Source organism: Bufo bufo, chromosome 11 (assembly GCF_905171765.1).
Source record: "Bufo bufo chromosome 11, aBufBuf1.1, whole genome shotgun sequence".
NCBI lineage: Eukaryota > Metazoa > Chordata > Amphibia > Anura > Bufonidae > Bufo > Bufo bufo.
Genome location: NC_053399.1, coordinates 44,340,833 through 44,367,518, shown reverse-complemented (window position 1 = coordinate 44,367,518; position 26,686 = coordinate 44,340,833). Strand labels below are relative to the sequence as shown.

The 26,686-nt window shown below is 42.1% G+C and overlaps 1 protein-coding gene across 1 annotated transcript in view; it reads left to right on the top strand.

The window, feature by feature from the left end:
- The first annotated feature begins 678 nt into the window (after positions 1 to 678).
- The window catches only part of PAX9 (paired box 9), a 36,390-nt gene continuing 10,382 nt past the window's right edge, over positions 679 to 26,686 (top strand). The window contains exons 1-3 of the mRNA XM_040411975.1: positions 679 to 799; positions 1,084 to 1,698; positions 6,017 to 6,153. Coding sequence (XP_040267909.1) covers positions 796 to 799; positions 1,084 to 1,698; positions 6,017 to 6,153 — 756 coding nt within the window. The 5' untranslated portion in view covers positions 679 to 795. The remainder of the gene's footprint in view (positions 800 to 1,083; positions 1,699 to 6,016; positions 6,154 to 26,686) is intronic.

Here is a 26,686-nt window from a genome sequence, read left to right as displayed (position 1 = left end):
AATAGCATGTGGGCATTGCCCCCCGCCTGCCCCCGGTAGGAGTGCCTCTCCTCAGTGACAGTGCAGCCTGCCCCCGGTAGGAGTGCCTCTCCTCAGTGACAGTGCAGCCTGCCCCCGGTAGGAGTGCCTCTCCTCAGTGACAGTGCCCCCGGTAGGAGTGCCTCTCCTCAGTGATAGTGCAGCCTGCCCCCGGTAGGAGTGCCTCTCCTCAGTGACAGTGCAGCCTGCCCCCGGTAGGAGTGCCTCTCCTCAGTGATAGTGCAGCCTGCCCCCGGTAGGAGTGCCTCTCCTCAGTGACAGTGCCCCCGGTAGGAGTGCCTCTCCTCAGTGATAGTGCAGCCTGCCCCCGGTAGGAGTGCCTCTCCTCAGTGACAGTGCCCCCGGTAGGAGTGCCTCTCCTCAGTGACAGTGCCCCCGGTAGGAGTGCCTCTCCTCAGTGACAGTGCCCCCGGTAGGAGTGCCTCTCCCCAGTGACAGTGCCCCCGGTAGGAGTGCCTCTCCTCAGTGACAGTGCCCCCGGTAGGAGTGCCTCTCCTCAGTGACAGTGCCCCCGGTAGGAGTGCCTCTCCTCAGTGACAGGTAGGAGTGCCTCTCCTCAGCCTGCCCAGCCCAGCCCACGTTGCTATTAGAGCGAAATACAGAACTTACACTGTTGCACCAAGAAAAGGAAGGGTCTTCCTATTCACCTTGGATTCTCCATTCCTGCCGCCAAGCAGAAGTGTGCAGCCTGGATCTATCTGGCCTGCTCCTGTCAGGTCCTGCACCTGGATCCAGAGGGGAACCCTGACCTCAGCCATGGGTAAGTGGCTCAGATCCTCATGCACATAGCTGTCAAGTCTTCCTCCTATGCATGCCCTGTCTAAACTATTGACCTGTTCCTGTCCTAGCTGCAAGGTAGGGATCATTAGCAGAGGCGATCAGTACTCACTGCTGGAAGCTTCTCCTTGCACTTGGGTAGATGTTCCATTGCCCTAAATTCATGTCTGGAGGGGAGAGGAACCTATTCACTGCTGATGAGGTGAGGAAAGCTTTGCTGATCACATACCCAGAACTAATGCTAGGTCTGCTTGCATCTGTCCACAGAACCTGCCTTTGGAGAAGTCAACCAGCTAGGAGGGGTGTTTGTGAATGGAAGACCCTTACCCAATGCCATCAGGTTAAGGATTGTGGAGTTGGCTCAGCTTGGGATCCGGCCTTGTGACATCAGTCGACAACTGAGGGTTTCCCATGGATGTGTCAGCAAGATTCTGGCTCGCTACAATGAGACTGGATCCATCCTTCCAGGAGCCATTGGTGGCAGCAAACCTCGGGTGACCACCCCGACTGTGGTCAAACACATCAGGACCTATAAGCAGAGGGACCCTGGGATCTTTGCCTGGGAAATTAGGGACAGGCTCCTGGCTGATGGGGTGTGTGACAAGTACAATGTGCCCTCAGTCAGTTCTATCAGCCGGATCCTTAGAAATAAAATTGGAAATCTGTCCCAACAAAGTCACTATGACTCCCACAAACAGCATCACCACCAGACAGCCGCCTCAGCTCTGCAGTACAACCACATCTACTCCTACACCAACCCCATGGCTGCAGGAGCCAAGGTGCCCACACCGCCTGGCATGCACTCCATGGCAATGCCCAGGACCTGGCCCTCATCGCATTCTGTCACCGACATCCTTGGGATTAGGTCTATCACAGATCAAGGTAAGCGGCCGACAGATCCCATTATATTCTTACTAGCCTGATCAATAATACTAATAATCCATGCATAAAGTTATATATATATATATATATATATATATGTATGTGTGTGTATGTGTATATATATATATATATATATATATATATAGATAGATAGATAGATAAGATATAGGGGGGGAGGAAAATAGAGAGCAGACAGAATACATTAGAATAGACGTCGTTAACTATTTGTATTTTTATTTTTTTTAAGAATTTATTACTTTAACATTATAGTGATACACAATTAGAAATAATTTACCTGTGCAACAGTGAGAATAAATTCATGAATTTTCATATGTATTTATACAATAATAAATATAATAATCTTAAAATAAAAAAAATGTTATCTGATACAACCGACACTAAACAAAAACAAGGCATGTGCAAATATTAAGGATATTAGAAATCTGAAAAAAAATATCTGATTTCTGTCATATGCATTTCTCATCTAGCTATCCATTTGTGCATTTATAATTTGTCCTCTAATTTTCTATGTAGATCTATTCTATACTATCTATCTATTTACATTATCTATGGACAAATACAAAAAGGTGGCACACCCTGAGTGCGCTACCTTTTTTGCATTTTTAGCCCTTGGGAAATAGTCTAGTCCCTTTGGTTTGTTTTTTTCCCTTGTACTGCCTTTTGCATTTGTCTGTATGTCTGTCTATCTATCTCTCATATCTATCTATCTCAACCAATCAGTCAATCAATCAATCATCTATCTATTTTCTATCTCTATCTAATAATCTCTCTACTATCTATCTATCTATTAATTATCTATCTCTATATATTATCTATCTGTCTTTCTATTCCCAGTGTGTGTGTGTGTGTATATGTATATATGTATATGTGTGTATGTATATGTATATATATATGTGTGTATATATATATATATATATATATTTATTTATTTGTATTTATTATTAGTATTTAGGAGACATGTACCATACAGGCAGATAATTGAGATCTGCAGGTATGGTCCCATCTTCTTCCTGCCATCACTAATCTAGCCTGTAGACCCATGTGGCAGGGTATGAGGATGCCCCTGGCTGGTAGCAGCCCCAGCTCCTGTGCAGCTTCTCCACCTAATACTTGTAGACATGCTGAGAAAACTGTATATAAGGGAGATCAGCTCTAATAGAGCTGAAGGCTGAAGGAGTGCAGTCCCCAGCTTCTCACTTGAGAGCAGGCCTGTGTCATCAGCCCTGTGCCTGCTGGAAATTAGGGAAAAGTTTCACTTCTTTCGTTTGTGCAATCAGACTAAATTTACCCAGACAGGAAGTTCAAATGTCAGATAATTGGTTTCATTCTGAGGCACAGAGTACAACCTCTGGGCATAATGTGTACAGGAGGAGATCTGCCCTTCACCTAGAGACTCATTTTCTGCTCGTTTCCCTGGACTCCTCTGCTCCCCCATACAGGGACTCCTATTGATACCCCAGTAAGAAACCAGTAAAGGCCCAGCTCTCCCAGCTTCAGCTCCTGGCCTAATGAGACAAAGTGCTTTATCTGCTTCCCTATAGAGACTGCCCTAGAAATATCCCCAGATTACCATTTCCTGAATTGGCCTAACATTGGAGAATTAGATTACAAATTGGGAATGTTTGTAGATCCCTCTAATGGTTTCCTCTCTTATTAACACCACATTGGCAGTCAGGCCTCCAAGGGAACTGTCTGGAGTTGTTCCTCTATGTCTCAGATTTTGGGGAAAAGATTCCTGAGCCCTGTACAGGGGTCTGCCCTGCAATGCTCAGGCCATTAGCTTGTTCTTTGTGAGCAAATTGCTAATTTATTGGACACAGCATTGCTTCTGACTCGGGGACAGCTCTTTCTGGTGGGGAAAGTGTGAACTGGTTGTTATTAGGGCAGGGTGACCGCAGGGGAGAGGGGACTTCTCACTTTATACATGGATTGGACAGACATCTGGATAGTAAAGTAGAAAGAGTCAGACGCAGACAAGCTGAACATGTAAAAAGAACAACAAAAAAAGTCTAGAAAATACAAAATGTAACAAGAATATATAACATCATTGTAACAAATACAATAAGATGCATAAAAATATAACAATAAAAATAAACAAAACCTATCAAACATATTAATAGGTTTTGTTTATTTTTATTGTTATATTTTTATTTACAATATATATGAAATAAATATAAAATATGGATTAATATAGGACATCTTTTTTAATACATGAAATATATGAAAAATATTAAAATATATGAAATAAATGTGCAATAATGACATATTTATTAATATATGAAATACTTATCAAAATATATTTTTATTTACAATCTATATGAAAAAAAATATAAGAAAAATTATTTGGATTGCAGCTGATATTACATCCGGTATAATGAAGATAATGTGAAGTGGAAGTTAGAGCCTTTTCATGATTTGAGCCCATACACATTGCATTTAGGGTCACTCGGGGTCACATAATAATAAACATTATAAATAATAACTATATATATATTCTCGCCCATGGTTTTGTCTGCAGGGTGTATGGGTGAGGGACATTTGCTGTCACACCACTTTTCCAGACCCTTTCTCCTTACAATACAGAATGACAGATCTTCCAGCTTTGACTACATTGTGAGTTTGACTCTGGAAAGTTTTTTCCCCCCTCACTGTAAAATAAACATTTCTGACAAATTCTGGAATTCTAAGTATTTTCCATATTTAATCCTTTCTTCAAACACAGGCCGCACTTGATTTCACCACTTTTTCGGGCTGCAGAATATTTTTCTTGTAGAAAAATCCAGTTTTCTTCCGAGATGGGAATGAGCAGTGGTGTCACAGGCAGGCTGGGGTTAATGAGCCCTGGGGTTAATGGCTGCGGCTAATTATTGCATTTTCCCTCCATGACATTCTGTGTTGCAATTCTTCCGCATTATCCTAAAATCCACAAAAAAAGCCGCATTTCCATTTACACTGAAAACATAGTAACCTCCATTTTATTTGCCTCTATGAATTTCACACATTGGGGAGAGCAGGAGACTGAAAGCCAAGATACACATCAGCAGAAGGGCCGCACTTACCGCAAGGGTTTATTACCTGATCCCAGAGCCTGTGAGTATAGGAGAGGGGGCCGATCGTCGGGGAGAGGGGGCCGATCGTCGGGGAGAGGGGGCCGATCGTCGGGGAGAGGGGGCCGATCGTCGGGGAGAGGGGGCCGATCGTCGGGGAGAGGGGCCGATCGTCGGGGAGAGGGGGCCGATCGTCGGGGAGAGGGGCCGATCATCGGGGAGAGGGGCGATATTCCAGAAGAGCTATACCACCACATTTATGTATTTCAGAGATCAGATCGATTTATAAGATAGATATATATATCCATAAGAAAAATCTGGCAGCACTCCCTCAGCAGTATCACAGGGTGCAGGCGGTGGTCCCTAGATTCAGGACCGAAGATAAGAAAGAAGATCCGCAGCACTCCTTGAAAAATAAAATGTGCTCTTATTCACACATATCAATTATTGACTAATATTTGTGAATAAAGAGCACATTTTATCTTTCAAGGAGTGCTGAGGATCTTCTTTCTTTTATTTATATATATATATATATATATATATATATATATATATATATATATATATATATATATATATTACATCCATATATTGGATACCATTAGATAAAATAGTATATAGATGGATATATCAGATAGACGAGATCGATATATTATATAAATATAAATCTATCCGAGATGGATATATCAGATATAAAAAGATCATACAAATGGATTAGATAGAAGGATCTGGTGATCAATATGTTCGAAAAATACAGATATATCCGACAGAGAGATATCAGATGGATATGAATGATAGATATTAATATATCAGATAGGTGATAGTTAAATGAAATAGATCAGATACATAGATGCATACAGACATAAATAGATGGATGGATATAGATAAATTGATAGATAAACATATAAATAGATTAGATTAACTATTTTAAGAATAAATAATCTGCCTTGAGAACTCCCCCCCCCCCCCCCCCCCCGTTGTATTGTTTATATATAATGGGGTTTTTACAATATATTTTGGAAATGTATGGTGTTTTTTTTTACTGTCTTTATGTAGGTATATTTCCATATTATGTTTCCTTATTTGTGCGGATCTCCTGTAGAAGTTTTTCAAAATGTTGCACCATAATTATTAACATGAATGTGCGCACAGATGTAGCAGAGCCGAGTTTTGTCTACCTACCTGTGCCTCTGTATTTGTGAAGGGTGTCTATCGGCCCCAGTGACAGTGCTGCTCCTCTGTCCCCGCAGTCAGTGACACTTCTCCCTACCACAGTCCTAAAATAGAAGAATGGAGCAGTCTGAGCAGGAATGGCTTCCAGTCCACACAGCACATGATCAATGGACTGGAGAAAGGCTCCCTAGACCAGGAGGTGAAGTACAGCCAGGTAAGTGCACCGAGTACCTACAGCTGGATGGTCTGACATTAGCTTTCGGGTTGATTTATATGAAGATGCAGTTGCTTTTCGATCGGACCTAAGAAATAATGTGCAGCTTGTTGTATTAACTTGTTGGTAGCTTTGGTTTTCTAGATCTATTACACACAGACATAGTGAGGGCTGCAGCCATTCCTGGACCTGGTTTCATCCTCCACAAGGATGCTATTATTTGTATTATTGTTGTCAGTATTTGCACACATTGTAGTATCATTACTCTGCGATATGTGATTATATATATACACAGGGGTGCGACTATAAGGAGACCTATAACTGCCTGGGTTATATGGTGCCCCTGGCAGTGTACACTGCCCCTCTGTGTGACTGCTGGGATATTACCCGGTGTATATGTTCGGAAGAAGATACAATAACACATCGGGGAATTCTATGGATGGTTTGCATTTTTTTGTTAATTAAAACCATTTTGCTATATAGTAATGGAGTCATACAGCCCCAGAATGTATCAATACTGAGGAGCAGCAATGGACTGAAAGGCATGAAGCAAACTAGAGAGATGATCCAGGAGTAATAATGTCTTCTATTATTACTACACTGTGTGTGTGTGTGGGGGGGGATCAGACAGCACAGAACCAAGAGAGAAACACTGCAGGAAATCTTCCAAATCTATCTGTCTATCTATCTATCTATCTATCTATCTATCTATCTATCCCATATCTATCTATCTATCTATCTATCTATCTATCTATCTCATATCTATCTATCTATCTATCTATCTATCTATCTATCTATCTATCTATCCCATATCTATCTATCTATCTATCTATCTATCCCATATCTATCTATCTATCTATCTATCTATCTATCTATCTATCTATCTATCTATCTATCTCATATCTATCTATCTGTCTATCTATCTATCTATCTATCTATCTATCTATCTATATCTAATAGCTATCTATGTATCTAATATCTATCTAATCTATCCTTCAAATTTCTTTCTTTTTCCCTTCTCTCTAATAAAAATATACAATTAAAGGTAACACTCCAAATCAAGTGAAAAAAAAATAATAATTGTGAACCTTCCATTTAATTTTTCACTTGATTTGAACTGTTACCTCTACATGAATGTTTCTGAGTCTGTGCTCTACTGAGCAACTGCAGATCTATCTTTTTCTATTTTTATTATATAGTGCTGCCAAATCTATCTATCTATCTATCTATCTATCTATCTATCTATCTATCTCATATCTATCTATCTATCTATCTATCTATCTATCTATCTATTTATCTATTTATCTCATATCTATCTATTATCTATCTCCCTCATATCTATATCTATCTATCTATCTATCTATCTATCTATCTATCTATCTATCTATCTATCTATTCATCTATTCATCTCATATCTATCTATCTCATATCTATCTATCTATCTATCTATCTATCTATCTATCTATCTATCTATCTATCTATCTATCTATCTCTCTCCTATCTGTCTGTCTATATCTATCTCATATTTATCTATCTATCTACAGTATCTATCTATTATCTATTTATCTCATATCTATCTAATATCTCTCTCTCTCTCTCATATCTATCTATCTATCTATCTATCTATCTATCTATCTATCTACCTATCTATCTCATATCTATCTATCTATCTATCTCATATCTATCTATCTCATATCTATCTATCTATCTATCTATCTATCTATCTATCTAATATCTATCTATCTATCTATCTATCTATCTATCTATCTATCTATCTATCTATCTATCTATCTTATATCTATCTATCTCTCTCTCTCATATCTATCTATCTCTCTCTCTCTCATATCTATCTCTCTCTCTCTCTATCTTAATACAAGTCTTTTTAGTGCCCTTCACATATATCGGGTGAGCCTCCAGTCTTGATGCAGGGATCAGCAACCTCCAACACATCAGCTGCTGTGAAACTACAACTCCCAGAATCCTCATTTCACTTCTATGGGAGTTACAAGAGCAGCCAAGAAAATGTGCATGCTGGGAGTTGTAGTTTCACAGAAGGTTGCCAATCCCTGCACTAGAGGGAAACTGAAGCCAGACCTAATCGCATCGTTTAGGATCGTCCGTATTCATCGTCAGTTGTGATGTCGGATGTCAAATCGCTCTGGACAGAAAACCCTGCTGTGCTGCATGTTCCCTGTCTGCCATGATCCGTCTATGGAGGCTGGCCCTGTGCACTACATCTACCAGCGGTGCGCACCAGCCCCAATACTCCCGGACTCTGGGATTTCTCCCCCGGTCAGACACCGAGGATATATATATATATATGGCGCCCCAATGACATTTCACAGCTGGGGGGGGGGGGGGGGGATCTTCTGCTGTAGAGATGGACGGAGGGCACAGGATGAACTATGGAGCCCTCTGTGTGTAACATGGGCAGGCAGGAAATCCCCCCCATGTGGCTGTACCTTTTAACATCTACCTAATGGTTACTATCTGGAGGAATGCTGTGATGCCTCCTCCGGATGTACAGAAGGTTTTCTTCTCTAATTAGGTCTAAAGCTAAATTCCGGGTTTGTGGATGTTAGTGAGCAGTGCATTGTGGGGGCTCAGATATTTCTGATGGGCATGGTGTCTCTTCCTAAGGGCGCATGCACACGAACGTACTTTCTTTCCGTGTCTGTTAAATTTTTTTTGCGGACCGTATGCAGAACCATTCACTTCAATAGGTCCGCAAAAAAAAACTGAAGTTACTCCGTATGCATTCTGTTTCCGTATGTCCGTATTTCCGTTCTGCAAAAGAAATAGAACATGACCTATTATTGTCCGCATTAAGGACCAGGGTACTATCCTGTGACAATGATAGGTGATGTTCTATTTTTTTTGCGGAATGGAAATACGGACATACGGAGGATAGTACAGTTCTATAAAGGGCCAGCTGTTCCGTTCCGCAAAATACAGAATGCACACAGGTGTCATCCATTTTTTTTTGCGGACCGCAAGTTACATACGGTCGTGTGCATGAGCCCTAAGGGCAATGGGTAGAATATTGAAAACTGCTGTGGCCCTGCATGGGCAGTAAATCAAAAACCGTAACCAATCAGATTTCGGTTTCATGGAGTAAATTGCATTTGACCACATTTGAAACACTGCACAGAAATGAATAGAAAATGGAAAAACGGAACCATAGTTCAAATATAGAAAGTTGACTACAAAAACAGCGCACATCTGGCCGGTTCACCCAGGTAGCAGGTTAACCTCTTCATGGCTGACCAGATTGTAAGCACTATGCCTGTGGCTTTATTGAAGTTTTTTTAAATTTTTTTACATGATGCCCACAATTTAAACTACCGTAGTTATATCACTGGCAATCGCTATGTTTGCAGGTAACCGCATGTAGCAGAGCTGAATTTAGTTTGCTTTTGCGCACTACGTTAACTCTATAGGAGCTCACATGAATTATGCCAAAGTACAGACTGTCGGTCCAAGGCTTTTTCATGAAGATGTCATCTGTGTCATCATCTCTGCAGAACCATTATCCCATGGAGCCAGCAGCCATTCCTTAAGATTTCTTACGCGACTCCTGTTTATAATTGAGGCGATGAGATGCATAGAAGTGGCAAGGATCGTGGTGGGGAATGGTCTTAAGATCATATCAGAAGGATGGATCTAAACATTAGATCAGGGATAGCCCAACCTGCAGCCCTCCAGCTGTTGCAAAACTACAACTCTCAGCATGCCTATAGCGATCAGCCTACAGCAGAGCATGGTGGGAGTTGTAGTGTTACGACAGCTGGAGGGCTGCAGGTTGGGCGTCCCTGTTGACACATAGAGGGAGGAGGCCATTGCATGCCTTGCTCCCTTCCATTATGTTTACATGGGGTGTATATGCAGCGTATTTTCTGGAGCAGAATTGCGTGTGGAAAATCTGCAGCATTTTACAGTAGAAACAAAGTGGAGGAGAGTTGAGGAGACTGACCTGACCTGCAGTGTGGGTTTTCGGTGGGAATTTCATAATTTGCAATGCATAAGGTGAGATCAATGGTGCAGCGAAAATACCAATGTGGAATCATGGCAAAATCCACCACATGCGGCCAAAGCCTTGGTGTTGGGTAATCCCAGCTAGGACAGAGGACCTGGTACTCCATAATCCTTGTGCCGATTCTCCCTGCCTTGTTTGAGGACATTGCTTATGGAGAAGAAGGGAGCTCTACACAAGTTCTTACCATCCAGTAGTAACAGAGATGAGACCAGTCTTGACTAGGGCCTCTCTCTTTCTCCAAGAGCCCCACAGGTCACGTATGGTCTGTCTGGATCTGTAGATCTGAGTAGCGTTGCTTTGGAGGCTTACTATAGTGTTCCCTGCTTCCAGAGACCTCCAGACTCATTTGCTTTTGTACATTTGTGTTGAATGACATTGGTGACCATGTTATCACACCTACACGACCTGCTTCCAGCTGTATATTTGTGTCAGGTCTTTTTCTGGAGATACATTTAGCTCTGTAATCTCTGCCGTGATCTTGTATACAGCAGTTAAGGGCTCTTTCACACCTGCGTTATTGTCTTCCGGCATAGAGTTCCGTCGCCGGGGCTCTATGCCGGAAGAATCCTGATCAGGATTATCCTAATGCATTCTGAATGGAGAGAAATCCGTTCAGGATGCATCAGGATGTCTTCAGTTCCGGTACGGAACGTTTGTTGGCCGGAGAAAATACCGCAGCATGCTGCGCTTTTTGCTCCGGCCAAAAATCCGGAACACTTGCCGCAAGGCCGGATCCGGAATTAATGCCCATTGGAAGGCATTGATCCGGATCCGGCCTTAAGCTAAACGTCGTTTCGGCGCATTGCCGGAGCCGACATTTAGCTTTTTCAGAGTGGTTACCATGGCTGCCGGGACGCTAAAGTCCTGACAGCCATGGTAAGTGTAGTGGGGAGCGGGGGAGCAGTGTACTCACCGTCCGTGCGGCTCCCCGGGCGCTCCAGAGTGACGTCAGGGCGCCCCAAGCGCATGGATCACGTGATCCATGTGATCACGTCATCCATGCGCATGGGGCGCTCTGACGTCATTCTGGAGCGCCCCGGGAGCCGCACGGACTGTAAGTATACCGCTCCCCCGATCCCCGCTCCTTCTATGGCAACCAGGACTTTAATAGCGTCCTGGGTGCCATAGTAACACTGAAAGCATTTGGAAGACGGTTCCGTCTTCAAATGCTTTCAGTACACTTGCGTTTTTCCGGATCCGGCAGGCACCTCCGGCAACGGAAGTGCATGCCGGATCCCAACAACGCAAGTGTGAAAGAGGCACAGGTTTACATTGGGAAATTATCGGGAACATCTGCCCGTGAAAAAGGATGAAGGAGCAAAATGATGCTGGCCAGAAAAAGTGAATCTGTAGGAGGATGAGTGATGGGAGTAGCCATCACTCATTCCAATACAGTGGAGGAGATTGTGTGTAAATACAGCTCTTCACCTCCACTGACAAGCAGGCAATTATCGGGAAGGAACATTTGTAATACGCCTTTACCTTGTAATAGGTCACAGTCACCACAGATGCCTCCCATAGAGAGCATTCATAGTGAGAGTAGACTATCCGGATGCCTTCACACGTGGCAGATTTAGTAAAAGTTTCTGCAACAAAATCTGCTGCATGTGAAGGCGCCATTTTTTGTCCCAGAGGCGTTATGTTGTCATGAGGACATGCAAGGATTGGTGGCAAAAATAAAAAATCACGTCAAGGAGAAGTCCTCACGCAATGGAATTGCTGCAGCTTTTTATTTTTATTTTTTTAGTTATGGTTGTGTGCATAGGGCCTCATGGCCAGCTTCAGGCCTGCATTGATCCTGTAGGTAGAACAGACCAGTCCGTATTGTTGGTCAATGATGTCATCCATCTGCATCATTGCAGTAGCCAAGCCGGGTTGTGGTGCCTGAAGGGTTAAGAATCCAGAGGGTTCCGCGTGCAGACGTTATACTTGGCACACTGCGTTCACATCTGTTTAATACTGTAATTAGCTGCAAATTAATAGAAGACATTCGAGAAATGAAAGACAAGCTTTTACCATATTTTATTATTTAACCGGGTGACTGATGTATTCTATTGCAATCCTTCACCAGGGAAGTTACCAATCTGCAAAACCTGTGGCAGAGCGTATTCATTGTATAGTACAGTTCGCAAAGTTGCTTTATGCATCTGCTCCTTGCAGTTTGCAAGATCTCTGCTTGCTGTCATTGAATGGGAGTCTTCAGGGTTTAGTCCTAGTTATGTGGCATACAGCAGGTGCAGGTGCAGGACAGATTCTTATTCTCTGGAGGCAAACAATAAGGCTAAATGCACACGATCAGGATTGCAGAAAATCCGCACCGTAGGTTATGCACATTGTATTCTATGAGAATTTGAAATTCTCATGTATACGATGCCGATTTTAAAGCCCGCAGCATGTCAATTTATTTTATTTTTTTCTGATCGGATTTTCTCCATTCACTTCAATGGGGAGAGAAAAATCAGCATGCAGAAAATCCGCACCAATTGACGCGGATTGTCCGCACATAAATCCTAAACGTGCGCATTTACCCTGATGGACCATTCACACGGCAGCTTTTGCCTACACAATTCAGTGTTCTCCATGCGAGGCTGCGCTACAAAAGAACATGTCCTTTCTTCTGTATTAGTAAATAGTTAGATCACCCATAATATAACATTTCACAGTATTTTTGTATAACTTTCCTCTGTTATTCCCACTACAAATTTATGAACAAATTGCCATCTGGGTAATGCATAGTATCACACTGTCTAATCAATGCTGCCGTCGTCAGACTGTGTAGGGACGCATCCCTTTGGAAAGGGTACTCCTCAGTTAGCAATTTATCGATATGTTTATAGGAGCAATAACACAGTGATAGGGCTCATGCACACGACCGTGGTTTTGATCCGCATCTGATCGACATTTTTTATGGATTGGATGTGGGTTTATTCATGTGCCGTCTGCATCCATGTCTGTTCCACGGCCCTGCAAAAAATAAAAAATAAAATAGAACATATCTTATTCTTGTCCGTTTGGCAGAGAAGGATAGGACTGTTCTAGAAAGGGCAGGACAGTTGCGTTCTGCGGATCTGCAATTTACTATGGTCGTGTACTTGAGCCCTTATAAGAAGAGAGGCTCTAGAAATGTTATTTTATGGGGGGGGGGGGGGGGGAAGACAATTTACTATGATAGACAGGTCAAGAATGGTGAGAGGTTCTCCCACTAGCACAGTCTGACTGGCCATATTTACACATGCAGGACTTATTGGCCAACGTCAGGGGAAAATTTACACCTCCCCCCGGAGCAGCCACTGCACATGCGCTACTACACTTCTGGGTAGTGGCGCATGAACAGTTGCTGCTCCTAAAACAGAACCTCTGTGCTTGCGCTGTTAGACTTCACGTGGAAGGGGGGGGGACAGTCAAGAACAGTGATGGCCAGTTCGCATTGTTCGCCCGCGAACACATGCGGGCTGCCATCTTTTCTCACAAGTCCGGCGAGGCACAGGTAAGTCCTTACCTGTGCCTGTGCCGCGAGCCGGTCTGAAATCAAATGCGGTCACCGGGAGCAGGCAGTTCCGAGAACAGCCGCAGGGGGCCTTTCTTCGGGCTGTTCTCGGAACTGCCTGCTCCCACTGACCACATTTGATTTCAGACCGGCTCGCGGCACAGGCACAGGTAAGGGCTTACCTGTGCATCGCCGGACTTGTGAGAAAAGATGGCAGCCCGCATGTGTTCGCATGCGAACTGGCCATCACTGGTCAAGAACTTTTGTTGATGAGATGAATTGACTTATATCAGGAATGCCTTATCTGCGGCCCTCCAACTGTTGCAAAACTACAACTCCCAGTATGCCTGGACAGACTACAGTTATTAGGGCATGCTGGGAGTTGTAGTTTTGCAGGTTGAGTACCAGGCGGTGGGTTCTCCTGCTTCCCTCCCTGGAGCACAGCTAGAAGTTGGTAAAACATGCAGCTATGACTCCTGAGCAACCGGCTTTTGCACACAGCGCCCTTTCCCCCCCTAACTGTATTGACTTAGCTGTATATCCTCAGACCGCTCTGACGTAGATGAGGCTCTAGGTCTTCGCCGAATGCGGAGTGCGGCTCAGTTCAGGACCTCCACACTTATTGAATTTGGTCATTTAGGCATGTCAAAAATAAACAATGTTTGGCACGTCTCATTGAGAGAAGTGAATGTAACAAAGTGGATTTGTGTATATAAATACTATACATATATACTGTAAGTATGTGCTAAGCAACACGTCCTATTCCTTATATATATATCTATCTATACTGTGTATATAATAGGCTGGCGTCTCTCCACCCGTACACATACAGTACCTGGCCGCTCTTTCTCATGTATACTCGGGAGATTCAGTTCTACTTATGCTTGTTAGTATTATTATAGAAATAATCTCTTCCATACTTTATCTTCTCACACTCATGTTCAGCCTCATACAGTGTATGTTTTGCTGCTGCATTGTAGAACTGCATGCTGTTTAACGTTTATATGGATCAGTCCTTTCATAGACTGCTGCGAGCCCATACTGTACCTCTCTGTATGAAACATGCTCCAAAGCATCCTCCATTGGAGACACCATGTAATGGTATTCAATACATGCGCCCTATACTGTAAGTTGGAAGTCCTAAATGATCTCACTTCTCCTCCCCAATGAAATCCTTAGAATTAGCTTCCTGATAGTAGAACATTCCAGGATATGTCGGTGCTATTAACATTAAATAATACGTTAATATTAAAGTACCGTATGTGTATGTAAAAGCTCTGTATATATGTTAGAATATCAGATTTCGGGTACTTTCACACTAGTGTTGTTAGAATCCAGCAGGCAGTTCCGTTGCTGGAACTGCCGGCCGGATCCGGAAATATGTATGCAAACGGATATCTTTTTTTGGATCCGTTAGACTTGTGCATTGAAATACCGTATTCGTCTTTCCGGCATCATCCAGAATAACGTATCTGGTATTAAATATTTTCAAAGCTAGAAAGAACTGCGCATGCGCAGACCATTAATACATTTCAATGGAAATTAATGCCGGATCCAGCAAGTGCGGTAGTGTTCCTGGATTTTGTCTGGAAAAAATACCGTACAAGGGTCTGAACGGAAGACGTCCTGATGCATACTGAACGGATTGCTTTCCATTCAGAATGCACTGGGACAAAACTGATGCGTTTTTTTCCCCGGTATTGAGACCCTTTACCAGATTTCAATACCGGAAAAGAATGACGCTAGTGTGAAAGTACCCTTAAAGGGGTTATCTTAATGATTAATGTAAAAAATTAAAACCAGACATCATATAGTACATGCCCATCTATTTCTAACAAAGCTAGAACCAGCCCTGTACCTCACATGGATCCAGAGATCTCCAGACGCATTGCTCCAATTGTTCTAGATTTATTTCTAGTGCCAGCTGATGGATGGTACTGAGAATGTTTGGCCAACTCACTGAGGTGGACAGAGAAATGAGAAAAAGAACAAAATGCAGGTGGTGCTATACAGATAGATTTAATTGAATAACTACATTTTAATTATATGAAATTCCAAAAATATTCAGATCCAGTTGCTGTTTTGAAAAATACTGATTATTTTGAATGAGACAAACCTTTAAAAGAAAGCTTTGTTCTCTTTTCCTGAGAAACAAAGACCAAAATTCTGTAAATACAGAGCGTGAGCATTTCATTTATAATATATTATAAATTACATTTTTTAAATTATATAATATAATAATACAATAAGGCAGAAATGAATACATAAATAGGGTTAACATTACATTTCATGATACCTGAAGGCCATATACTGTAGATTTGGTAAGGATTTTCTTAATCCTATTGCCGCTTAGTAAATTACGGTAACCTGGTTTTGTCTGCTCAAATATTGGAATAAAAATTGCAAAAACAACAATTTGCTAATGAAAGTGCATGCTGGGGGACATGATGATGGTGGCAATGGCACATGGGGCTGATGGCGCAGGCTGGGGGACATGATGATGGTCTTGAAAAAGACCTTGAAAAGAAGTCGAATCTACTTGAGAAGAGTCCTGGTTATTCCTAATCTCCTGCTCTCTCCCCATCTGCTGATGATTGGCAGTTCTCTCCTAGAGAGGAATGAGAAAACTAGGTAGAAGACGGTCAGTCATCAGCAGGTGCAGGGAGAGCAGGACTTCATGAATAACCAGGACTCTTCTCAGGTGGCCCTGACTCTTTTCCAGGTCAAGGATGACAAGTTCCCTTTAATGGATAAGAAACTCGTTGAACTTAAAAGGTTTTTAGTTCAAATATGTGCAGCTTTATTTTTGTGCAATATACTGTGACTAAGTAATCAGGACTGCAGGAAGAAATGTAATGTTTATTTTTTTAGATTTTGCACTTTATTTTAAACAATTTTGTGTTTTACTAACACTTCATCTTTACATTGTTTGGAAACAGATCTGTTATACAATACACATATTAAAAATTTCTTGAAATGTTTTGTAATTTGTATACATACAGAAGAAAATAATATATCATGATATATCGTTATATTGCACATGCTTCAAATTATATCAGGATATAGATTTTGGGCCATATCGCCCGGCCCTACCGGTGAGGTATACATTTTCGATTTGGTTTTCTGTCCCCCCCCCCCCCCTTTTTTATAAGAAAACCATATACCAAAAGTAAAACCGTTTGACATGACCACCCAAATTTGTATTATAAAGTAGTCTTCTCAAAGAAGAGGCATAATAGATGTCAGAACTGAAAATCTGGTTCGGAAAGAGGATTTTTCTCAAAGAGGTTGTCTTTTTGAGAGGTTTCACTGTATGTAACCATAGGACATATAGCTGCATGTCTCTAGCATCTGCATTTTTGGGGCGGTTGAATACGGTATTTCCTTATGTTATTCTATACAGCAAAGAGAACTGTACTGAATGACAAATGTATGCATAAGAGGCAATCGTAGCATAGCGCACCATAGTTTTGTGACATTTGTCCCATAGAAATGAACATACAGTACGTCGTAGTATACGTTTTTTAATTGACACTACAAAAAAAAAAAATGTAAATCATATTAACAGGTTATATGTGAATTTTCTATTTTTATTTATTATTATAATATATTTTTTTTACAAATAATGGGTGGATGGTTTTCTGGAACAAATTTTTGGAAGTCACTCCATGTATTCTACTTCTTGTCCTGGCCTTTTAACCCCTTCCTGCTCAATGACATACTATTACATCACAAAGCGCTGGTAGTCAATGCTCTGTATCATAATAGTCAGGGTGATGGCTTGGGATAGGTCATCAATATTTATTACTGGATAACCCCTTTAAGTATAGCATGTATGTATATGTGTGTGTGTGTGTGTGTGTGTATATATATCACATTCTATAGTAGTAGTAGTATACTATACAGGGAGTGCAGAATTATTAGGCAAGTTGTATTTTTGAGGATTAATTTTATTATTGAACAACAACCATGTTCTCAATGAACCCAAAAAACTCATTAATATCAAAGCTGAATATTTTTGGAAGTAGTTTTTAGTTTGTTTTTAGCTATTTTAGGGGGATATCTGTGTGTGCAGGTGACTATTACTGTGCATAATTATTAGGCAACTTAACCAAAAACAAATATATACCCATTTCTATTATTTATTTTTACCAGTGAAACCAATATAACATCTCAACATTCACAAATATACATTTCTGACATTCAAAAACAAAACAAAAACAAATCAGTGACCAATATAGCCACCTTTCTTTGCAAGGACACTCAAAAGCCTGCCATCCATGGATTCTGTCAGTGTTTTGATCTGTTCACCATCAACATTGCGTGCAGCAGCAACCACAGCCTCCCAGACACTGTTCAGAGAGGTGTACTGTTTTCCCTCCTTGTAAATCTCACATTTGATGATGGACCACAGGTTCTCAATGGGGTTCAGATCAGGTGAACAAGGAGGCCATGTCATTAGATTTTCTTCTTTTATACCCTTTCTTGCCAGCCACGCTGTGGAGTACTTGGACGCGTGTGATGGAGCATTGTCCTGCATGAAAATCATGATTTTCTTGAAGGATGCAGACTTCTTCCTGTACCACTGCTTGAAGAAGGTGTCTTCCAGAAACTGGCAGTAGGACTGGGAGTTGAGCTTGACTCCATCCTCAACCCGAAAAGGCCCCACAAGCTCATCTTTGATGATACCAGCCCAAACCAGTACTCCACCTGCACCTTGCTGGCGTCTGAGTCGGACTGGAGCTCTCTGCCCTTTACCAATCCAGCCACGGGCCCATCCATCTGGCCCATCAAGACTCACTCTCATTTCATCAGTCCATAAAACCTTAGAAAAATCAGTCTTGAGATATTTCTTGGCCCAGTCTTGACGTTTCAGCTTGTGTGTCTTGTTCAGTGGTGGTCGTCTTTCAGCCTTTCTTACCTTGGCCATGTCTCTGAGTATTGCACACCTTGTGCTTTTGGGCACTCCAGTGATGTTGCAGCTCTGAAATATGGCCAAACTGGTGGCAAGTGGCATCTTGGCAGCTGCACGCTTGACTTTTCTCAGTTCATGGGCAGTTATTTTGCGCCTTGGTTTTTCCACACGCTTCTTGCGACCCTGTTGACTATTTTGAATGAAACGCTTGATTGTTCGATGATCACGCTTCAGAAGCTTTGCAATTTTAAGAGTGCTGCATCCCTCTGCAAGATATCTCACTATTTTTGACTTTTCTGAGCCTGTCAAGTCCTTCTTTTGACCCATTTTGCCAAAGGAAAGGAAGTTGCCTAATAATTATGCACACCTGATATAGGGTGTTGATGTCATTAGACCACACCCCTTCTCATTACAGAGATGCACATCACCTAATATGCTTAATTGGTAGTAGGCTTTCGAGCCTATACAGCTTGGAGTAAGACAACATGCATAAAGAGGATGATGTGGTCAAAATACTCATTTGCCTAATAATTCTGCACTCCCTGTATAGTATAGCGAAGCAGGTATATAGCTATCCATCACTGTAGACAGTAGAGAAGAAAATTGTGGAAACATTACATACCAATCTCTGGGGCTATGCAGAGAGGATGGGGTTAATGAGCTAATCGCAGTGCATCCTGGGATGGGAGATGCAGGTGTGTGATGAGCTGCTGCTGACCAAACCAAGACTGAGTAAAAAACTTTTTTTAAATTGTAGGATAACCTCATCAATTTACACAGCCTGCCCTTCAAGCCATAATATATGTTGAATAATACTGTAGTTTTGGTAAAGATTTTTTGGTGCAGAGTTTTGCCACAACTAAATGTACCGTACCTTTTAATTTGCCAGACATCTCTAATAATATAGTTTATTTCCTTCCAATTAGGAAATGTGCATTAGGGGGAAATACTAATCAAGGGTACATCGCACAGCTATCTTATGTCTGTCCAGCTTTATTGTAGGTGTCAGTTTTGGAAGTACATTCAGCACAATCCCCATAGTGAGTATTGTGCAGCCTGTAAAACACAGCGCTGATGAACTATATGTTATGTAAGGACATTCACGCTTCCTACCATGTAAGAAACTGTATTAAAGGCGTTGTCCCATCTGGGACATTGATGGCATATCACTAGGATAGACTGTCAATGTCCGATAGGAGCAGGTCCTGGAGGTGGGACTCGCACCTATCTCCAGAACAGGGCCCCAAAGAGTAAAAGAGCACACATTGTGCTTGCACGGCTTGCTCTATATTCACTGCTATGGGAGTTCCAAAAACAGCTGAGCAGAAGTACCATAGTGGTGAATGGAAAGCAAGCAGCACAAGCGTAGACACCTCTCCACTTACCGCTATAGGACTGCTTGTAATAGCAGATTCAGCGCTCTGTTATTTTTGGAACTCCCATAGTGCTGCTTTCCCTGCAGTTTGGGGGCCCCATTCTGTAATTAGGTCCCAGAGGTGGGACCCGGACCTATCTGGTATTGATGGCATATTCATATTGAATGTCCCAGATTGGAAAACCCCATTAATGAATTTCACAATTATCAGTGGTTTATTAGAGAGGCATAAGGGTCTGGTCCTAACTATTTAAGAATAAGGGGGCCCTCTGCTTCCACCTGATAAGATTAACATATCTGGATAAAATGTGTATAATCTATTCATAACTGTGTGCAGAAATTGGCAGCAGGTACCAGAAATAAGAAAATAAAAGTAATTAAAGGGGTTGTCCCATGAAAAATATTCTACAGTTTTCAAACCAGCACCTGGATCTAATTACTTTTGTAATTGCAGTTAATTAAAAATTATGCATAGCCACTGAGTTATTCAATAATATATAGATATATATAGTGTCACCTGCTGTTTGTTCTTTTACTTCTTTCTTTTTTTTGTCCTGCTCACTGAGATGACCGCACATGCTCAGTTTCATCCTTTAACTGCCTCCTGAGCTGTGATAGGTGGAGCATGGACACGCCCCCTTAGCTGCAGCAGAAAAGACACTCCCCCTTGAGCTGTCAGCTTGATATAAATCTAGCAGAGCAATGAATGGGGAGATCTCTGGATCCATGTGAGGTACAGGGCTGGTTCTAGCTTTGTTAGAACAAGATCGGCATGTGTTATATGATATCTGATTAGATTTTTTACATCAGTCACCCTTAATACAGACGAATTCAAAGAAAGGAAGGTAATTGCGAATACGAACATCAGTCAGAAATAAGTAAGACCCCATGTATCTTCCATAGACCATGCTGCAGATGCGGATTAGAAAAAGGTGTATAATTCTTTGCCATTGTAATGTGATTCGTCAACGCAGATTAATTGCTCAGGAGAAGATGAAGGAACACAGAGCACTACCTAGAAATAGTGAGAATTAATAGTATGAGGTGATTTAATGGTGGTCTTGTGTGACTATGCAAGAAGATTCAACATCCTTTTACATTAGAGATTTCTTACATAATGTCCTACAATTGAGGGATTTGAAACCACCTGGTAGTTCAGACTGTAGATATAACGGGAGATTTTTATTTAAGATCACCCACTTTGCTTAGGAGCATGTGCGAGTTGTGCGAGCCATGATTGTGCTTGTCCTTTGGTCTGATTATGAGCACAACGGTGGTGATATACAACACTGAGTTAAATCCACCAGAATTCTAGCTAATTTGTACCAATAATGTATGTATATGCTGTACTCCACATTCATTATGTGTTTGAAATGCCCTTTATGCCTCGCTCGGTGAAGGGGTGCGGTTTGGCTGGAAAAAGGCATGGCTTAAGATGCGGTAACATGCGTCAAAATAATAATAATAATAATAATAATCTAGAGAATGTGGCTGTATCCTGTGAAGTTGTCTTTCCATGTTTATGGGGGCAATAAAGTGTAGGATTGGGGTTGCAAGTTCTGGGTGCCAGGGCTATCAAGTGGCACTCCTTTAATTATGACAGGCAATGCACCTTGTGTGAATGCATAGGTCACGCACCCCTAAGACCGGCCCTAACTGGATAGATATGATCATAGATCAAAGTATAGAAGTCTGTAGCAAGCGGACCACAGACCTGAGATAAATATCAACCGTTTTCTGGATTATCTGTTGACATTTGATCAGTAATGTTGGAATTTTTTGACCAGTAGTCAGCCATAACCTGGAGTATAAGAGCTCTTTCACACGAGCAGATGCGGTGTGGATAATCCACTACGTGAAAGAGAGCCAAGCCCCGCTCCGGACAGCAGAGACACGGAGCAGTAACATGACTGATAATGCTCCGTGCCTCTCTGTGATCTTTTTACTACAAAATCACGGTGAGATAAAGTTGTCACTGTGATTTTGTAGTAAAAAGGTCACAGAGAGGCACAGAGCATTATCAGTCATGTTACTGCTCCGTGTCTCTGCTGTCCGGAGTGGGGCTTGGATCTCTTTCACGCAGCGGATTACCTGCACGGCATCCACTCGTGCGAAAGAGCCCTAACAAGTATCTTTTTTTCAGCTCCATGCTACATTTGGAGGCTTACCTGTACATTGTTGAAGTGGTATCAACTAATAGTATAGTCAAATGGTTGTTGAAATCTTTGACTTTTAGTAAACTGTTATATAGTCTAACTATAAAAATCACAAGACTGTAGGAACTGACTACACAGGATTTATTTGTAGTCTGCAACCATGGAGATGCATAGCGCTGCACAGGAGCTTTGAACACAATGTGGTACATTTTAAATCAAGTTTGCTTTGCGGGTTACTTGATTATTTATATTTATATATATATATATATATATATATATATATATATATATCTCTATATATCTTGACAAAGGCTTCATTGAGATGAACTGAAACGTTGCATTTGGTGTAATAAAAGGATCCACTGTTTTCTTCAAAGTCCGGAGTTCTGCCTTGTCACTTACCTTTGTTGTCGTTTGGGGATTCCTCATCCAGGATCTATAACAAGGATTGAGCACCTGGCATGTGTGCTGCTATTTTCTACATTGTGTGTGTATGTATGTATGTATGTGTATATATATGTATATATATATGTATGTATGTGTGTGTGTGTATATATATATATATATATATATATATATATATACACAAAAATTCAGGACAGCATACCTAGCAGAAAAGTGGAAGGGGTGCCAGCGGTACTCCACTCGATCAAAGTGTTCAATCAATAAAAAAGAAACACACCGCAGCACTTCCAGTAGGTGAAAAATTGTGGGATCCTTTTTTCACCCGTGCAACATTTCGGTCCACTTGCCTGGACCATTTTCCTTGAAAATGGTCCCAGCAAGTGGACCGAAACGTTGCACAGGTGAATAAAGGATCCCCCAATTTTTCACCTACTGGAAGTGCTGCGGTGTATATGCATTGAAGCAATAAAAGCTTTTGTTGCATGTAAATACTCTTTTATAGCTTAAAGGGGTTATCCAGTAATTAGTATTGATGACCTATCCTCTGGCTAGATCATCAATATCAGATCATCAGAGGTCTGACACCCGGGACCCCGCCGATCGGCTATTAGAAGAGGCCGGTGCTCTGTGAGCGCTGTGGCCTCTTCCTAGGCCATGTGACATCACTGTACATCAGTCATATTGAAGTGAATGGGAGCCGGCTGCGGTCACATGAGCTTGACGGCTGCCTATAACAGCTGATCGGTGGGGGTGCCAAGACTCCCACAGATCTGATAATGATGTCCTATCCTGGGGATAGGTCATTGTTATATTCAGAAGGCATAGCTATAGGGGGTGCAGAGGTAGCAGTCGCTACCGGGCCCAGGAGCCTGAGGGGGCCCAAAGTCCCTTGTGCCGCATAAGGAGACACCAGTATTATAGAAAGTGCATGCTGGTCAAGTTACACCTCTGGCTGAAGGGAAGGGGTTAGGTCAAGAATTTGGATTAAGGGGGGCGGGGCTGTTTTGCCTCAGGTGGCACGAAGGCTATGTGTTTCCCTGTCCCTTGCCACAAGCCCAAGCTGAACTCTTGCACCAGGGCCCATGAGCCTTTAGCTATGCCCCTGGTTATATTTACTAGTATACCCCCTTTAATATTTATGAACTGGGGCGGACTGGCCATATAACTTGCAGGGAAAATTCCCGAGAGGAGGGCCACCCAAGCCCTCCTCTCGGCCCCTGGCTGGGTACATAATGAGCCCTATTTGAATGGGACTAAGTCATGTGACTGATGAATGTGATGTTACTGGCCTAGGAAGAGGCTGCAGTGCTCACCAGTGTGCCATAGTCTCTTTAAACAGCTGATCTATCCTGAGGATAGGCCATCAATATCAAAATATCAGACAACCCCTTTAAAAGCAATATAGGTATGATTGGCTATGCATATTGATAAAGTGCAATAACCGTTTCTTGTACATTGCTCTTAGTTTTGAGAAATGGACTGATTTTCTAGTCCACGATTGTTCTACATGTAAAAAGGGAGATATAACTCCACTAAGCGATTAAGTACTCCGGCTGCCCCGGCAGTTAGTCTTCCCACACTAGTACTGGCTATTATAATGGTCTACAGGGAATGCTATATCACAGCCATAATGAGCCAACGATTCTCTAGATTTGGCTGGTAGAATAGGATCTTGGCATGTGTTTTCAATTCAGTCTGCTTGTGAACGTCTTATCTTTCTGTGTTTATCCTTCTTTTGTACGTTGATTTATAGAGCAGGATGTCATTAATGCCATTAATATAGCACCACAGATACTTTTTGTGAAATTTTTTGCAGGCTTGAAACCACAGTAATCTTGTGTCTGCGCCAGTCGGTGTTCAGGAAGCAGCTTTCCACTCTTTATAAAACTATATATACTCACTACTGTCCACAGACGTTAGGAAATCATAAGACTTTCTGCATCACTTGACCAGAATGTTTTAGGGTGGGTTCACATATATCAGACAGGGAATCGGTTCTCTCTGCCCATCTTCCTTCTCATCCGCAAGGACATTGGTAAAATGGCAAGTCTGTGCATCGACCTACAGAATACAGTTGATCATGGGCAGGCCCTGCAGGGGGAACATCCTGTGATCAGCTTATTATTGGGGGTTCCTTCTAACAAAAAGTCAATGACTAGCCCTGACAACCCCTTTGGTTTTCACTGGCCGGCATAATACTGTACATTGCACTGCAGAAGTATTGCAGTGTATTATAAAATTGACTAAAGTATCTTAGTCAAGTTCTATAGTGGTGCTAAAAATTTTGAAAAAAAATCTAAAGTGTTTTGGGGAAAAAAAGTCCCCTTCCCCCGCCCTGTATAAAAGCCTCATTTTGGCCAAAATTGAAAAAAAAAAAAACATATTTGGTAACTAATAGTGACTGGCCCTATTACATTATCGCATTATTTATCCCGCACGGTGAACACTGCAGAAGGATGAAACGAAAACAAAAAATATACAGGGCATGCTACCCAAAATTGTGCCATTACAAAATACAACTTGTCAAAAAAGCCCTATGTCAATGGAAAAAAAAAAAGTTATGGCTTTTGCCATCCAGAGATGCAAAAATGAGAAAAATGATTGTGTACTTAAGGGGTTAAACCCTGTACCCTACAACCGTGGTTTGGGTCCCCGTCTAATCCAGATTTTTTGCGAGTCGGATGTGGACCCATACACTTCAATGGGGCTGCAGTGTGCTGTCTGCATCCGTTTGTCCGTTCCGTGGCACCCGGAAAAAAAAAAATAGAACGTGTCCTATTTTCATTCGCATTATGGACAAGGATAGTACTGTTCTATTAGGGGATGTGCGGAATGCACGTGGCCGGTATCCGTGTTTTGCGCATACCTGTCCTCAGGGTAGGTCCTCAATATCAGGTCAACAGGTTGTCCGACTCTGGGGACCCCTGCCGATCAGCTGTTTGAGTAGTTGCCACTGCAAAGGAGAGGGCACACAGGTCCTTTTGAAGCAGAAGCAGCGCCGCTACCTCTTCAAACAGCTGATCAGCGCTGGTCTCGGGAGTCGGACCCCCTTAGATCTGATAATGATGACATCCGGAGGATAAGTTATCAGTAGCTTTGGTGCATCGTTAATGGGGTTGTACAGTGCAAACCTAATAACTTGTGACGCTTAATAAATTTGGTGCAAAAAATGGCAATGACCTACGGTAGGCAAAACTGACCAACATTTCTCCGCCCGTGCACTGGAAAGGCGCCATTTCTAAAAAATAACGCAAAGCCTTTTCCCTTGTAGTCGCAGACGGCTGCTAAAGGTACTGCGACACAGGGTATTTTGGAGGTTACATATGGATTTGTTGCCGATTTTCACAAGGTATATTGCTTGGCATTCGGCAAAATCGGCAGGGAAAATCCACATCATGGGTCAATCTCTGCAGCATGTGGATAGGATTTTTAAATATCTCCTCCACTTTGCTGGTACTGTAAAATCCTGCAGGTTTTTCGCACACAATTCCACAATGGAAAATCCAGAACGTATTCGCCATGTGTGAACACCTCCTAAATGTTGTCGAGGTGGTGTTTATAGTCAGATTTAATCAGTTTGTGCCATTAGATAAATTGCTTGTGATGAGGAAAGCCTTCCAGCTCTCCGGGCAACTTGCCATTGCATGAACCGTCCGACCACTAGTGCCTCTCATCAACAAAATTCAGATTCTTTTCTTTTTAAAAAAAGAAAACATGTCCTGTGTGGCGAAATCCATGAATCCAGCTCTGACATGTTAGAGAACTGGATACACGCCAGCATTTGACAAATAAGACTCTAATAATATGGGGCTTAGGGAGATTTTATCACCGCTCAAAAATCAAGATGGATATCTTGACCTTGCCTTTTCCTTTGTACTCTCTCATTCTCTTCCCTGCCATTACTTCCCTTACACACATTCTGCTGTTACTAGAAGAGGTGAGGCTGTAGATTCCTCCTTGTTCTCAGCTACTCCTCACAATGCCCTGGATTACTGCACCCGCACCATAGTTACAATCTAGGAGTTCTAGAGATGACCGAATTGATTCTTCTCATCGACAAGAGTTCTTTACCTGTGAGGGGTTGTCCCCGCTGCTGAAGGGCCTCCCTGCCACAGGGCAGGACATCTTGCCCGACCCTGACAATCTCATGTTTGCGCTG